This window comes from Eptatretus burgeri, chromosome 10, assembly GCF_056783735.1.
Source record: "Eptatretus burgeri isolate ZD-2024b chromosome 10, Ebu_testis_v1, whole genome shotgun sequence".
NCBI classification, from domain to species: Eukaryota; Metazoa; Chordata; class Myxini; order Myxiniformes; family Myxinidae; genus Eptatretus; species Eptatretus burgeri.
The window spans coordinates 29,561,378-29,577,373 of record NC_140970.1 but is presented as its reverse complement, the minus strand read 5'-3'; the positions used below and the strand labels follow the sequence as shown (position 1 = coordinate 29,577,373).

Here is a 15,996-nt window from a genome sequence, read left to right as displayed (position 1 = left end):
GTGGAATTTCAACATTTTTATAACGAACACCATAAATCGATGTTTAAGCGGCAGCATGGTGCTGTGGATAAAGCACCCTATTCCGAATCCTATTCGTCCAACAGGTCTGTTTGCTGCAACTTTAAACCCATTGACTAATTCTGTCTGAGTCAGTGCTGTGATGTCAAAGTTCAGGACTAGTAAGCGATTTGTGATCTGTGTGGAGCACATTTTAACAATAACCAAGCAATTTGTGCCTCAGGTATTAATTCGCCTTTAGGAGTAACAGGTGTTTCAAAAATCCCCTCTACAATGGTCCCCACGTAGTCCAGATTTAAGGCCATTTGACCTTTTTTTTCTTCTTCTTCTTCTTTTGGTTCACCTAAAGTCAGTGGTTAATACCATAAGAACACGAAGAGCTAAAGAATGAAATCAAACGAATGTGCTGAAATCGATGTGTCAATGTTAAGGAATATTCAAAGAAACCCACATATGAGAATTGATTTGTTTATGCATGTCAGCAGCTCACAATTTGAACAGTTTATTATAAAATAAATATTCCTATGAATCTGGACTTTTGAAACGCCTATAGCCTCATCGGATTGGAGCAGGAACGAAATACATAAATCTTCATACCCTGGCCACAAACCACAAGGGTAAATAAAAGCTTCAGAACAAGCACACACAAGGAGATAAAACATAGAAGAGACTCGTGTTCATCTTTGTTTAACAGAAAAACTGATTGTCGGACAAACGGGGGAAGGAGAAGGGCAGGGTGTGGTCCCTGTGCCGAGTTAAAAACACCAAGCCGTGCAGGGTGTGGCTCTTAGTCTTCACTTGGACAAGTCTACGAACCGTACACTTTCAGGTAAAGTCTTGATTTAAAGTGTCTTATTTGACTTTTATACATTCATGTACCATGTATGACTATATGTATATATAAGTAAAAGTACCCGTCCTCATTGACGGGAAAGCAAGCAAAACTACCCATACGCAGTGATAGAAAAAGTTTAAGTTCATCTGTCCATTTAACTTGGTTCATGGACTTGTAAAAAGTTAATTGTGTTGAACTCTTGGTTTCACTCAGAGCCAAAGCTTTGAGCTACTTATACCACCCACCGTAAAATGGTGGTGCAACATCGAGTGTCAGAGGTTGGATTTGTCCAAAAAGAGGGCAAAATATAGCTATTTTAAATTGTTACTCCATGAAGATCTGTGTTAAATCTACTTTAATCCAGATGTTCATATTGAATTTTAAATATTACTGCAAGGGGTGATAAATTAATGATGAGATTGCATCAAGAAAAGTGAAATCTTCGTCGTTTGTATGCAACACAAAAGTGTGGGGTAGCATCATTGGCTGAGGGTGTGGCTATGCTACTGATGCAATGCCCTCTGCTGGTTAGGGTAGGAATTTGGAATTTGTTCATGGTGCTGGCGATAGCTCGCCTACTCATCATGAAGACCACCATGATGTCTTTAATGTCCATCAATGAATGCTGGCAGATGAGACACCCGTTTAACGTCCATCTGAGGGATGGCACACACATTGATGAATAAAAGTGTAATGGAAATGCAAAATAACCAATCGGTCGTTTTTGAAACGCAGCACAGGAAGCATCCACAGTAAACAGAAGACTACGGCGGAGTCGGGAACCAAATGGGTGGAGAAGGAGTCGAGAGCGAGTGAGCGGAGTGGTCGACAGGACCAGGTAGGTGGGTGGAGGCTGAGTCGCAAGTGATGACGACAGAAGGGCGGGTGAAGAAGATCGATCCCAAGCCGGGCAGAGAAAGGGACGAGCTGACAGCGATGGCAAGACACCAAAACCGGAACTGGAGCTACGGACAGCCTCACGACCCGTCCTTTATAGACCCTGGAGTGCAGGGTGGGGCATTACCCCGAAGCGATGTGTCTTCATCCGAATCGGCTGCTCTAATTGGGCCCGGACCACTGCGTGGCCCGGCCATGATGGCCGGAAGCGGCTCCACTCCACTTTCGGCAAGATAATTCCAATCTGCAGAATCGTCTCTCTCTGAGCCCCATGATATGAATCGCCCCACCCCGAACTCCGCGACGTGAATTGCCTTGCACCAATCTCCCGGACCGTGCCCCGGCCGAGGGTCGTGTTGGCCCCGCATGCCCGCCCCGGCACCCCCCATTAGCGCTGATCAATGCCTGCTCCGCGATGCGGCCTGCGGCCCGAGCGATCCGAACTGCACAGCACGCCTCTGCCTGATCGTGGCTTCACCGGGCGGAGAGGCTAGGAGATGTCCGCCATCCGTGGGGAACACCCACGGCCGCCAGCAACGACCGACGGTAAAGTGTTTGGGTAAACCCATGCACAGACGGTAAGATGTTAGGATAAACCCATGCACAGACCAGAACAAGATGTGTGCCATCCGTGCCCTGCTCTGTACGATAATAAGGTGTCATGGGCTAAGCACAGGTCCACCCGCCATCGAGCACATTCTGTACAGTACGCACGGATCCACCATTAAGCATGTGGCCAGCGCTCGCGTTCGCCCAATTCTGCTAACGTGCGCAGGGCCAACCCCGATCTGTCAGGAATTGAGGGGAACGATCGGATATAATAATTAGATGGAGGTTTGGAATGAAAAAGAATATAGATACAAGTAACAGATGGAGGGAAAAGAGGTTGCTGATGTAATTAAATCCAGAAATTGGTTGAAAAGAATGTGTTGCCCGTATCTTGCACTCTTGTGTCCTGTACAACATGGTGTGGTTGTTGTTTTTGTATTATCTGCCTCTGACGATGTAGTTATTGGCACCAAGCTGCCAGCCACGCTCTCGCCAATATTGGGTCATTTGCTTCTGTGTTGTGAAAAACCACATCCGTGCAGCCTCTTTAGCAGATATTCGTTTGTATGCCTTTTCAATGCAACCGGCAATCTCATCCCAGATCATTGGAAACATCTCGAGCTTGCGGCAGAGGTTCCTTCGATATCGCTGTATCCTCGCAGCTGCGCTATCGATGCTCGTGTGGTGTCGTTGCGGCTTTCTATTCCCCTCCCCCGGCCGCACACGTGCTGCACGTGTTGGCCACGCAAGGACGCATACGTTGAGGACATGGCTGCAATTTTTTACAGGTTGCTGTCTGAGTGCAGTGTCTGCTTTGATTTATTTCAGGAACAAGAGGAAAGAGTAGGAATGACGATAGAGATATAATCAGACCTAACTATGAGATCCACATAACGCACTGTCCCGTTGTCCCGCTAAACAAAAGGGAAGGGACTATCTAAACGTATATTAATGGAATAACTGTCTGGGGACCGCTGTATGATGGTTGCTATTGTTTTGGAGGGATTCCGTTCCTCAAACCACAAATATATTGTTGTGGTTACCAGATTCGCAAACCACCATTCAGGTCCCTTAGGTGAGGTATCTCGGTAAGTGCATGTGTAGTTAGGCCCAAACCCGTTGTCTAGTGGGAATACATGTCATTTATACGTGCTGCGACTCTTCAGGATAGCCGTTTTTCTTTTACTATCTTTATTTTGGACCAACCGCCAGGATTACCATCACAATTACAACCACAACCACCGCTTCACCACAACCGCCACGACCTTCCCGTCACACCTCGCCACCGTAGCATCGCCACCGTTCTTGCCCCGCTGTGGGTACCGGTGTTGGACTCATGCAGAACGCGCGTCGAACAGCGTGTACAAAATCACGGATTTTGTGCTTCAAAAAACGGATCAAAAACGACACACGCCCACTTTTTGCCGTCCAATCGGTGAGCGAGGAGCGGGTGGCCCGCCCCAAGGCGATCGATATATGCAAATTTGTGGATCAAAAAGCCTTCACGCCCAATTTTTTTCGGGCCAATGAGGAGCGAGGTGAAAGGTCAAAGGGAGGGGGGCAAAGGGGAAGATACGGCGGGATAAAAGACGGTGTTTGTCAGTCAGAAGAGAGTCGCAAACGAGAACGAAAGAAGTCTGGAGCCCGAAGCCTGCAGTGGCTGGAGAAGCTGAAGAGAGTCGGACGAGGGGGTGCTCGCGTCGGTGCCAGGAGCTGCACGCCCGAGGGAGGCCGGCAGCGCGACCTGGCCGAGGTGGAGACGCACACCAGGGATAATAAAGATCCTCTATACCCCGAGCATCAGCAACCCCTCCTGTTTCCCCCCGCGCTGAGATAGTGCGACCAAGGGGGCCCCGTTCCCACCCCCTGCCAGGCACTGTCCACGAGGCCCGCGGGTTGCGGGGCCATCGCCGCTCCGCGTCTCATCACCAGACGGGTAGGCCCGACCCGGTCTCGGCCTCAGGCCTACCTCATTCTTGGGGGATTTCTTTTCCTTGGTTTTGGGTATGTGTTGTCGGCGCCGTCTGTGAAGTAGAATTGTATAAGTGTTGCCGTGTGCTCGGTAGTCGGTATTAGCTCTGCACTGTGTTTTCACTTTTATGTTTGCTTTTTGTGTAAATGGAATTGTGTTTTCTTTTTTTTTGTGTGCATTTGGTGGAATTGTATTTGTGTGCTTTCCGTTCGTCGCGAATAAATGTGCTTTATTGTTGAACTGTTCTCCGCTTCGCTTCGTCTTTTCCTCCATTGAATCCCCATCTTGCTTCACGTAAAGGGTTGGTAGTGGGCTGAATACGCCCGATAATTAATCGAACCGTCGAGGTCGACGATAACACCGCTCGGTTATTCTGATAGTACGGAACGGGTCGCTTAAGTGGCCCGTGTCCGAAGTCGACCTGCGGCGAGGTGCGATCGCCCGGTCTACCCTCCGCGTGGGTACTTAGGTAGTTCGAATTTGGCGAGCAACCCTATCCCACGCGGGGGCTGATTGGCTCGATCGCGGTGAGACCGAAAGGTCCACCCGTGACTGGTTCCCGGCGTTAGTCCGAGAGGGTCACGACTGGATTGTCCGTCCGGTGGGCGACGTGCCGCGATTCGAGTTACGTGGCCGTCGCACGCCGGCGGGCGCAAAACCGCAACACTGGTGTCAGGAGTGGGATACAAATTCATCGCCCTCCTCGCGGCACTGGTATCGGAGAACAGGAAAACGGGCTCTCCTGTCTCCGGCTAAATTCACGGGAATCGGTCCAGGGGTGAGAGAAGCGACCCCCGATTCCCTCCAAATTACGAGCGAGTGAAATTAACCCTTCACGAGAAGCAAGATGGCGTCTCAAGGCGAGCGGGAGCCGGGGGTATTAGAAATGTATATGTGTAATAATGTAGAGTCCATGGTCCAGGATGGAATCCCCGAGCAGGAAATGTTGATTGTGCAGGAACACGGACTCGCCCAACTGAACCCAGGGCCCGAGGTGGGTGCGGCAGCGGCCGCGGTGTATGACACCTCCCCCCCCCCTCTCCACCAAGACCCTTCCCCAACCCCTGCCGAAACGGCTCACTTGAGTGCACCCGACATGACCCAGCTATACACCATGCTGGCAAAAATGTATGCGGAAACGACAGCGAAGATGATTGCGAACATGAACAAGCAAATGGACGAAGTAAAAACGAAGATGGATGCAAACACAACTGAATTTATAAACGAAATGAAAGGCATGAACAAGCAAATGAAGGAAGAAACGAAAAAGCTGCGGGGTGAAACGCAGAACATGGGCCGATGCCTGCAGGCGGGCATGAAGGCCGTGACCGGGGAGATAAAAATGGCGACTCCACGTGTGGGAGCAAACGAGCTGGGTGGGGGTGCAACGGCTGACAGGCCCGCGGTGGAGGCGGGTGAAAAAATAATTCGTGGAACGTGTTGGGCGAGGGTCGTGACGATGACCGAAAGGGAAAAATTAAATGGGGAGACCAAAACGGGTGAGACGAGACACGAGGTGACGACAACAGAAATAATAGTTGAGACAAGGGAGGTAAAGGGTGAAGAGTTGGCAGAGACACGGGAGATGGGAACGATAGAGGGAAGACTACACGATGAAGACGGGGTAAGTGACGCGCACGCACACACGGAGGTAGTGGAGGACAATGGGGGTGAGCTCGCGGAGCGTGTAGGGACCCGGTGCGAGCAGCGGGATGGCCTCCTCCAGGAACGAGGGGAGGGGAGTATGCCCCCTTGAGGGCGAGTCACGACCAGGTGAGTTCGGTCGTGTTTTGCGAGGTTGAGGGGACGAGTGCTGTGGACGGGTGCACGGAGAGCTTGGGGGGTATAGAGGCCCCGGAGACCCTTGTGGGGATACGAATCCCCAGTGTAGTTGTCCCTGTGTGTGTGGTGCAAGGCGTGAGTGCGTCCCCGTGTGTGGAAGCGACCCCGTGTGTGAGTGGTGTGGTGGCGATGGTGCTGGAGTGCGTGTTTCCCAGCACGCCGTGTTTGGATGAGGCACCGTGTGTGGATGAGGAACCGTGTGGAAGAGGCCGTGTGTGTGAGTGAAACGGCCAGTATGAGTGAGGAACCGCGGGTGAGTGCCCCCGCGTGTATGAGTGAGGGACGTTGTGTGGAAGAGACCGCGTGTGTGAGTGTCGCCGTGTGTATGAGTGAGGTACCGCGGGTGAGTGCCCCCGCGTGTATGAGTGAGGCACGGTGTGTGGATGAGGCACAGCGGTTGAGTGCCCTCGCGTGTGTGGGTGAGGCACCGCGGGTGAGTGCCCCCGCGCGAGTGAATAGAGCACCACGTGTGAGTAGTATGGTTTGTGTGAGTAGTGAGGCACGCGTGAGTGAACGGCTGTGTGCAAGGTCGCTGTGTGCAAGGGAGACCGTGTGTGTGAGAGAGCGGTATGAGAGGGAGATGTCGGTTGGCATGCGGGAGCACGCAGCCGCGTCTCCCGGTGTGAGTTTAATGGTGTGGACTGTGTGCGTCGTAACACGCAGGTATGCGTGTGTGGAATGGAGACGGAGACGGCGACATGGGAGGAACGAAAGCCGAGTAGCGGCTGTGGCTGTTTCGAGGACCGTGCCGGGTTCACCCAGCAGTGAGCACGCGGTTCGTGCTGTGCAACGCACGAGACCACCACGTGCTCGCTTGCGAGAGTGAAGTCCCGGTCCGGAAACGCACGCGGTGGATTTGCCGATCCCGCGGACGGACAAAGTTTTTAGGCAGGTAAACGGATTTGGACCGGACGGGTTCTCCACGCGATCGTGTGTGTTAAGCTCCAACGGGCAAAGCACATGTGTTCGCGTGGGGAACCCCTCGAGACGTGTGGCTTGTGTTTTTTTTTATGCGCACGGTGACGCCATGGCTGCACGTGGGGTTGGAATCCGGCAGGAGGGGTATCTCTGCCGGATGGTCCCGTCCAAGGAGGGACGAGGAACACGTGCAGCTGCATGACGTCACGGGCAGGTGCAAAGTGCGCGAGCTCTGAGTTGCCGCGCAGGTGCTGCGCATGGAAAAAAAAAAAAAGGAGCAAGCCTCACTTTCGGGTGTACAGGATTCCTGGGCAAGGGGTGAAAGACCCCCTTACCCGGGGCACAGGATGAAAACTAGTTAGGGGGAAGGGTTAGCTTAGTTAGACCGACTTCATGGGGCAGGGGTAAGTCCTCATGGAGTCCGTGGAATGGATTAGTTAGAGGGATTGTAGCCAGATTTAGGTTGGGAAATAAAATGGGATTATTTCGGAGACAGTGACAGACTGTGGATGTGTAGAGGGGACGTAGCTTAGCTACGTAGTGTTAAAAGGAACGTGCTGTAGTTTAAGGGACGACGTGGGAGCACGAGGTAGTTAGAAGGATGGCAGAGTTCAGCGGTGTGTGTGTTGAAGAGTTGTGGGTTGTGAGGTGAGTACGTGTACATGTTGAGTGAGTGAGGCCAGCGGGTCTGTGTGTGTGGAGCGAATGGGGAATGCATGGTGCGATGAGTGATTGGGGGGAGGAGTGACTCCCGCCCAAGGGACCCCGGGGTCAGTATAAAGTGAGTTAGCTGGGTTAGTCAAATTGAAAAATGGAGGTCGTTTTGTTGTTGGTGGGAAAGTAGGCTCGAGACCCATTTGGAGGGGTGCAGGAGCCCTGTTGACGGGCTTGGGAGCGTGGCTGCGAAAGGTGAGTATCGCTGAGTGGGTACCCCGGGCACCAGGCTAGTCGGCCGCGGTAGGCCATGGGCCCATGGGGGGCCGGGATAGAGTAGTGGGCACGGGTGCGCCTGCTTGGTGCGGGGCCCGGGGCGCCATTAGCCGCGGGGGCAGTGTTGTGGGCACGGGTGACCCTCGGAAAGGGGCCCGGGAGGCCGGCCTGCCACGTGTGCGTTTCAGGGGAGGTGCCATGGGGGGCACTCCCCGGTGTTAGGGAGCTGGTAGGCTCGGAGGCAGTGTAGTGCCCGGGGGTGCCATAGCGGGAGATTCGGCAGAGGGTCGTGCCTGCCAAAGGGAGCCACGTGTCCCAGCCAGGAGACCGTGTGAGGGCACGGAGAGAAAATTGGGGGGTGAGGCCCGAAATTGTGAGGACACCAACACAGGCGACGGGAATCTGGGTTTATAGAACCAATAGTTTAAGCGAGAGGCGCTTGTTGAAAGCCCCGGGGTAGTTTAGCAGTTAAATGGTTAGGGTAGATTAGGAGAGGTACCCCTCCGCACCATCCATCCCCTCGCTGTCGTTGTGGGCCGCTGGACCCACTTTGGTTAAAGATCGCCGAACTCTGGGGAGGCCATTCTGAGGCTTCGTTGGGCCTCGACACAGGACGTTAGCTCTCCCTTGTTCCCCTCCGGGAAGGGAACGTAGGGGTTGGGAGTAGGCTAGGTGACAGGATAGGTTAGCCGAACAAGGACGATAAAGGGGGTTAGGGGACGATTTATAGTGGGGAAGTAAAAATAAAAACAACAAAAAAAATAAGTGGGGGCTAAATTGGTTTTTCACAAATTAAGGGAGTGGGTATGTACAGTAACAGGCAAAGGCGATAGGTTGGGAGGGAGACAGGTAGGTAGGTCCGAGCCCGCCTTCCAAGTGGCCAGCACCACCGCACTCCCTCCACCAACCTCCACTGAACGGCAAAGGCTGGCCAACTTCATCGGCTGGCCGTGTTTGTCTTCAAGGCGGAGGCCGGCCAACTTCATCGGCAGCTGTTGTTTTGCTGCAAGGCCTGTGCCATCGGCTGGCCGTGTTTTGCTTCAAGGCTTGTGCCGGCCACGTCGTCTGCAGCTGCTGTACTTCAAGGCCTGTGCCGGCCAGTTCATCTGCCCGCTATGTTTGCCTGCAGCGGCCTTCTTCTGCGGGCTGTGTTTGCCTGCTCACCTTTGCCATGCCATGCCCACTGCCCACGTTCACCAGCCCCGTTCAATTTTTGCTTTGCCCCCCCTGTTCATTTCCATGTGCGCCAGGATCCGCAAGGCAACAGTTTGCAAGCTGCGAGAACTGCCCTGTTGGCAGCTATAACACGGGCCTGCAGTGGCGGCCCGTGCACCGTGTTTGTGTCCATGCATCCATTTGTTGTGCTCATTGCGTGTGCCACTTGAGCTGGCACGGAGACTGCGTTGTGCAGCCCAAGCACCGTTGTGGTTCACTGCGTTCAGTTCAAAAGGGAAGGCCTTGGACTGCGTGTGAGCAGCCAGCCACGTTCCCTGTCACCTGCATTGTTTTGAGCCAGAGACTGCATGCGGGCAGCCTGGCTCCCTGCTAACTGCTTTCTTTTTGCAGAGTTCATTGATCCTGGGCCATGGTTTAGTGTAAAATTTGTAAGTTAAGGTTAAGATGTACTGTAAATATGAGTGCGCCCCCCGGCATGTATGTCTTAGCGCCGGCAATTTTATTTAAGTCGTCCGTATGAGTGAGTTTGTTTAGATAGTTACGCAGCCCTCAGGTTATTTATTTTGGGGACACGAATACCATGAATGTCGCACTCAGGGATCCGTAGGTAAAATGTACTAGGGGAAAACTACACCTGATGGCACACAAATTTGACGACTCGGGACGAGTCTGTAAAAAGGGAAGGGGGTAGTGTTGTGGTTACCAGATTCGCAAACCACCATTCAGGTCCCTTAGGTGAGGTATCTCGGTAAGTGCATGTGTAGTTAGGCCCAAACCCGTTGTCTAGTGGGAATACATGTCATTTATACGTGCTGCGACTCTTCAGGATAGCCGTTTTTCTTTTACTATCTTTATTTTGGACCAACCGCCAGGATTACCATCACAATTACAACCACAACCACCGCTTCACCACAACCGCCACGACCTTCCCGTCACACCTCGCCACCGTAGCATCGCCACCGTTCTTGCCCCGCTGTGGGTACCTGTGTTGGACTCATGCAGAACGCGCGTCGAACAGCGTGTACAAAATCACGGATTTTGTGCTTCAAAAACGGATCAAAAACGACACACGCCCACTTTTTGCCGTCCAATCGGTGAGCGAGGGGCGACTGGCCTCGCCCCAGGGCGATCGATATATGCAAATTTGTGGATCAAAAAGCCTTCACGCCCACTTTTTCTCGGGCCAATGGGGAGCGAGGTGAAAGGTCAAAGGGAGGGGGTCAAAGGCGAAGTTACGGGGGGATAAAAGGACGGTGTTCGTCAGTCAGAAGAGAGTCGCAAACGAGAACGAAAGAAGTCTGGAGCCCAAAGCCTGCAGTGGCTGGAGAAGCTGAAGAGAGTCGGACGAGGGGGTGCTCGCGTCGGTGCCAGGAGCTGCACGCCCGAGGGAGGCCGGCAGCGCGACCTGGCCAAGGTGGAGACGCACACCAGGGATAGTAAAGATCCTCTATACCCCGAGCATCAGCAACCCCCTCCTGTTTCCCCCCACGCTGAGATAGTGCGACCAAGGGGGCCCCGTTCCCACCCCCTGCCAGGCACTGTCCACGAGGCCCGCGGGTTGCGGGGCCATCGCCGCTCCGCGTCTCATCACCAGACGGGTAGGCCCGACCCGGTCTCGGCCTCAGGCCTACCTCATTCTTGGGGGATTTCTTTTCCTTGGTTTTGGGTATGTGTTGTCGGCGCCGTCTGTGAAGTAGAATTGTATAAGTGTTGCCGTGTGCTCGGTAGTCGGTATTAGCTCTGCACTGTGTTTTCACTTTTATGTTTGCTTTTTGTGTAAATGGAATTGTGTTTTCTTTTTTTGTGTGCATTTGGTGGGAATTGTATTTGTGTGCTTTCCGTTCGTCGCGAATAAATGTGCTTTATTGTTGAACTGTTCTCCCGCTTCGCTTCGTCTTTTCCTCCATTGAATCCCCATCTTGCTTCACGTAAAGGGCTGGTAGTGGGCTGAATACGCCCGATAATTAATCGAACCGTCGAGGTCGACGATAACACCGCTCGGTTATTCTGATAGTACGGAACGGGTCGGCGAGTGGCCCGTGTCCGAAGTCGACCTGCGGCGAGGTGCGATCGCCGGTCTACCCTCCGCGTGGGTACTTAGGTAGTTCGAATTTGGCGAGCAACCCTATCCCACGCGGGGGCTGATTGGCTCGATCGCGGTGAGACCGAAAGGTCCACCCGTGACTGGTTCCCGGCGTTAGTCCGAGAGGGTCACGACTGGATTGTCCGTCCGGTGGGCGACGTGCCGCGATTCGAGTTACGTGGCCGTCCGCACGCCGGCGGGCGCGGAATCCGCAACAATATATATATATATATATATATATATATATATATATATATATATATATATATATATATATATATATATATATATATATATATATATATATATATATATTGTTGTTGTTCTCCTCTTCCCTTTTATATAAGAGGTGAGGTCTGTTGGCACTAACCTTCAGCTCTGTCTTGACCATGATACCCCTTCACTTCCCTCTGTCTTCAGCCAACTCTCTCCACTCTTTAACCACCCTTACTTTATGTCTATCCCTCTTCACGCAACCCTCCAATCTCAACTGTGGTCTACCTCTTTTCCTCCTACCTTGTTCCCTCAACCTATTCACTCTCTGCCATTCTCTCTTCCCTCATCCACATCAAGTGTCCAGTCCATCTCAGCCTGCATTTCACCAATCTTCCCGTCAAACCCATCTGCCCGCCAATCAACTCCCTCAGTTCATCCATCCATCCTTCTATCCACCCTCTTCACTTTCACAATCCTCCTGACCCACTTGTTCTCCCAAACCTGTAGCCTCTATTGTTCTCTGTCGGTGTCAGAGCGTGTGTGTTTTTATACATATTGTTATGGCTGTAGAAATTTGCAATACACCATAAAGGGTCCTCAGGTGAGATATATCGAGAAATTCATGTGTAGTTAGCCCACACCTGTTGTTTAGAGGGAATATGTGTGATTCATCCGGGCTGGGACGCTCTGAGTTAGTCATTTTTCTTTCTCTATTGTTATTTTGGACCATTAAGCCGCCAACAACTCAAACACCACCACCTTTGCCTCTTTACCTCCACAACTCCATCCCGCAAACATCGCTTCACCGCCATTCCCAAACGACGCCCGCCAACCACCAAACCACCACAGCAAACCCCCCACCACCTGCGCCTTTCTCCTTCCACAACCATAGACCACACCACCAGTCAACACCAAACGTCGTGCTGTCCAGGGCCCGTTCGGTAATTGATGCCGAACCCGTCGAGCCGCGGGTATGAATGCAATCCTCTCAGGGAGAAATTCGGATCAGGAAGGTTTCACTCCCCTTTTTCTCCGTCCAATGGGCGAGCGTCGGGCGGTATGGCCCCGCCTCCAAGCGCGATGAATGTGGTTTCTTTACGGGAGAGAATTCGGATCAAAAGAGGCTCACACCCCTTTTTTGTCACACCAATGGCTGAACAGAGGGTGGCTGGCCCCGCCTCCAATCGTGTTTTGATCCTAAAATCTGCATACAGGCTCCTCCTCTGGTCTATAAAGACTCGAGCACAAGGCGACTCATGCTGGTCAGGTCGAGGGAAGACGGAGGTCGTCACGAAGTTGGAGAGTTATAGTGTGGTGTCGTCTCGTCGCTGGGCTCGTCTCGTCGTTGGAATCGACCCACCTTCGCTCTCACAAGCAACCAAGCCAGCCAGCCATCCCCCTCGCTCGACCCTGAGCATCAACAATTCCCTCCCCATCCGCGCTGAGATAGTGCCGGTAGCCCCGTTTATTCCCCACCCTAACCGTGGTGCCGACCCAACCGTGCTTGCGCGGAGTACGCCGGAGAGGGCTCACCGACCACGCCAGGGGCACGGAGTCGGGGCGCGGACATTGCGGCTTGCCCGCCATCGCGTCACGAGGATGCGGGTAAGACCTTGTCGGTCTCATGGACCTGGCCGCTCCTCCAGGTTCCGCGCACATTTGGTCCACGGACCCCGTCTACCTCCCTGCCTATGGGGAGGTCTTTTCTTTGCTTTTGAATGAATGATGTGGCGCCGTCCGACAAGTATAATTTTTTAAGTGTTGTAAATAATTATAGTCGGTAGTAGTGCTTTTGCTTTTGTTGCATTTTGTGTCATTGCATTACTGCCTTGCGTGCTTGTGTGTGTGAAATAAATGTGCATTGTGTGAACTGTTACGCCGTTTCGCTGCGTCCATTCCTTTGTTTGAATTTCCATCTTGCATCACGTAAGGGATTGATAGTGGGTTGAAACACCTGGTAAATAATCTGAACCGTCGAGGTCGGTGATAACACCGCTCGGTTATCGCTTAGAAACGGAACGAACCGCTTAAGCGGTTCATGTCCGAGGCCGACCTGCAGCGAGGTACGATCGCCCGGTCGACCACTCGCGCAGGTACTTAGGTAGGTCGAATTTGGCGAGCAACCCTATCCTGCCTGGGTGGGCAATTGGCACGATCGTGGTGAGGTTAAACCCCCACCCGTGACTGGCTCCTGGCGATAGTTCCCGGAGGGTCACGACTGAATTGTCCGTCCGGTGGGCGACACGTCGCGATTCGAGTTACGTGGCCGATCGCACGCCGGGCGAGCAAAATTCGTAACAATATGTACAGTATATATATGTATATTGTATTAGTTTTAGTCGTTCAAAGTTTGTGTAACCTTGGCAAAGTTTCTCATGGTGACAGAGTCGTGACCATAAGTCAAAACAATTTCCAAGGTTTACTGTTATGTTAGAACTGTTGTCGAACAGGAAATTTTTATTGCGAGTTGGACCCTGTGATGTGATTTATTTTTTTTTTTAAATGTTGTTATCTGAATTAATTCCTCAGATTCATTCCTCATGAGTCGTTCTTATTACCCCTTGATGGCACATAACCTCCTCTTGTCAGTTTGTAGATTTTGAACAAAAGCAGGAATACAAGTTTTATAATGTACTCACGGGGTGTGCTTCCCCTGTCTCGGGTCACTCACCTGCATTTATTTATTTTTTCATTTATTTATATATTTTCATTTACAGATGTTGTCTGACAGTTCTGTGATTTTTCCCGCTGTATCAGCTTCGATGTCCATCACCACGCAAAATTTCAGCTTTCCACATCACCTGGAAAGTACCGATCTTTAATATCAGTCGGTGAGTCAGTGAATCAGTGCTGAGAAAGAGCTTTACGTATTAGATGTATGTATTGGATAAGTTATGGTCCGGTAGGATGGCCGAGACGACTAGTTTAGAGGTACCACATTCGCCTCTAAGCTGTCCAGCCTCAGTTCGAATCCTGAGCCAGCTCTAAACTGTCATCCCAGTGTTTCACAGGCAGGGTGATTCATCAAGGTGTGTGCCATACATTGGATGGACATTAAACTGGCATCCGATCTGCCAGCATTCGTTCGTGGACATCAAGGATACCACGGTGTCCTTCATGAAGAGTAGGTGAGCTATCGCTGGCATCCTGAACAAATTCCGTGTTCCTGCCTTAACCTACAAGGGGCGTTTTATCGATGGCACAGCCATGCCCTCGGCCAATGATGCTGCTCGCAGTAGTGCTCTGAGTCTTGGTCTGAGGTGTTGTTATATAATGATGCCAAGATGCATGCCACACAAACATCTCTAGAATCTCATTGCAATATGCAGAATATTGTTATTTCGGTAAATAATGTCCAAACTCCACCACCTAGAGTACACTGCTCGTCAGCTTATAAGTTTGTACAGTATCTTGGTAGATTATTTTGAGGATTTGTGATGTAGTAAACGTATGAGTATCCATACCATCCCAACATAGGAAATCTACTGACTTCCTGATCTTATTGGCATTTAGGTGTAAACCGAGCTGTGACTAATTAAGCGCACGAGTATGTGTATAAATTGAGGTTCGGACCCTTTTTGGATGTTATTTTTATTTATTTATTTTTTTTTTTTCCCGAATTCTCAAAAGCATTGTATCAGGTGGCAGGCCTGGTGGGTCTTTGATCAGTCAGATCATAGACCTGGGGTGTGTTCAGTTACCAAGCAGCTGGCTAGCGCTTACCAAGCCAGCCGTTCATTATATCAACTGTTTTGAATGGAGTGCTTACCAAAGTGCTTAAGCCACTTGACGAGCACTCTAAAAGAAACTTGGTAACTGAACACCCCTGATCTCTTGTGTTTAGAAATTCGGAAATCTTTTTATTTTATTTTAGTTATTACGATTTATTTTGCGGCATGTGGTGTGTTGTGCCCTGGTTACAAACCCAACCCCTCATCGTGGTAAACGATGAGCCGGCTAATGGGTGATGACATCATCACGCTCAAGGGTTACGATGAACCCAGGTACGGGATGCCAGCTGATGGTGTCATCTGCATCTTCCCTTGACTGCTCACCTGTGGATAAGTTACAGCACTCCCAGGTGAAGATGAAGTCGCCACAGACAGTCGATGGCTTCGGGAAGCATGTTGACCAGATCACCCCTTGAATTCTTTACGTTTGCTCCTTCTGTCGGGGGTGGAGTGACTTAATTAGGCAGAGAATGACAGTTGTGGTTATGTTATAGCATTGTTTTGTTTTGTTGCGCTGTTGTTGTTTTGCTGTACTCGTAATACTCATTCCCTCTGGGTACCCGTGCGTATGAAACATTTGGTGGAGACTATTTCATTTGTTGTTACCGTGATATAACTTGTGAACCATTGATGGAATTTTTTTTAACAAACTTGCTTCAAAAGGAAAGGTTTGTTGTAATAAAATGAACTGATTGGATTTTGGCTTGGAGTCAAAGGTCATGCGATATATTCATGTTCGATGTTTTGACTCGTTTAAAGTAGTAGATTTTCGTTACTGCGAGAACTTGTGAACTGCTGAAGTGGTTTCGACCAAACTTGGCACGAATAT

General features: G+C 51.2%; 1 protein-coding gene across 3 annotated transcripts in view; it reads left to right on the top strand.

The window, feature by feature from the left end:
* Positions 1–709: 709 nt before the first annotated feature.
* Positions 710–15,996, top strand: part of LOC147018194 (annexin A2-like) — a 104,156-nt gene continuing 88,869 nt past the window's right edge. Inside the window, exons 1-2 of one of the 3 annotated variants that reach the window (XM_085897653.1) lie at positions 721–847; positions 14,438–14,564. In XM_085897653.1, coding sequence (XP_085753779.1) covers positions 14,554–14,564 — 11 coding nt within the window. In that variant the 5' untranslated portion in view covers positions 721–847; positions 14,438–14,553. Of the gene's footprint in view, positions 848–14,158; positions 14,268–14,437; positions 14,565–15,996 lie in introns of those variants that run through there. The other 2 variants (XM_085897654.1, XM_085897655.1) reach the window with 2 other exon arrangements.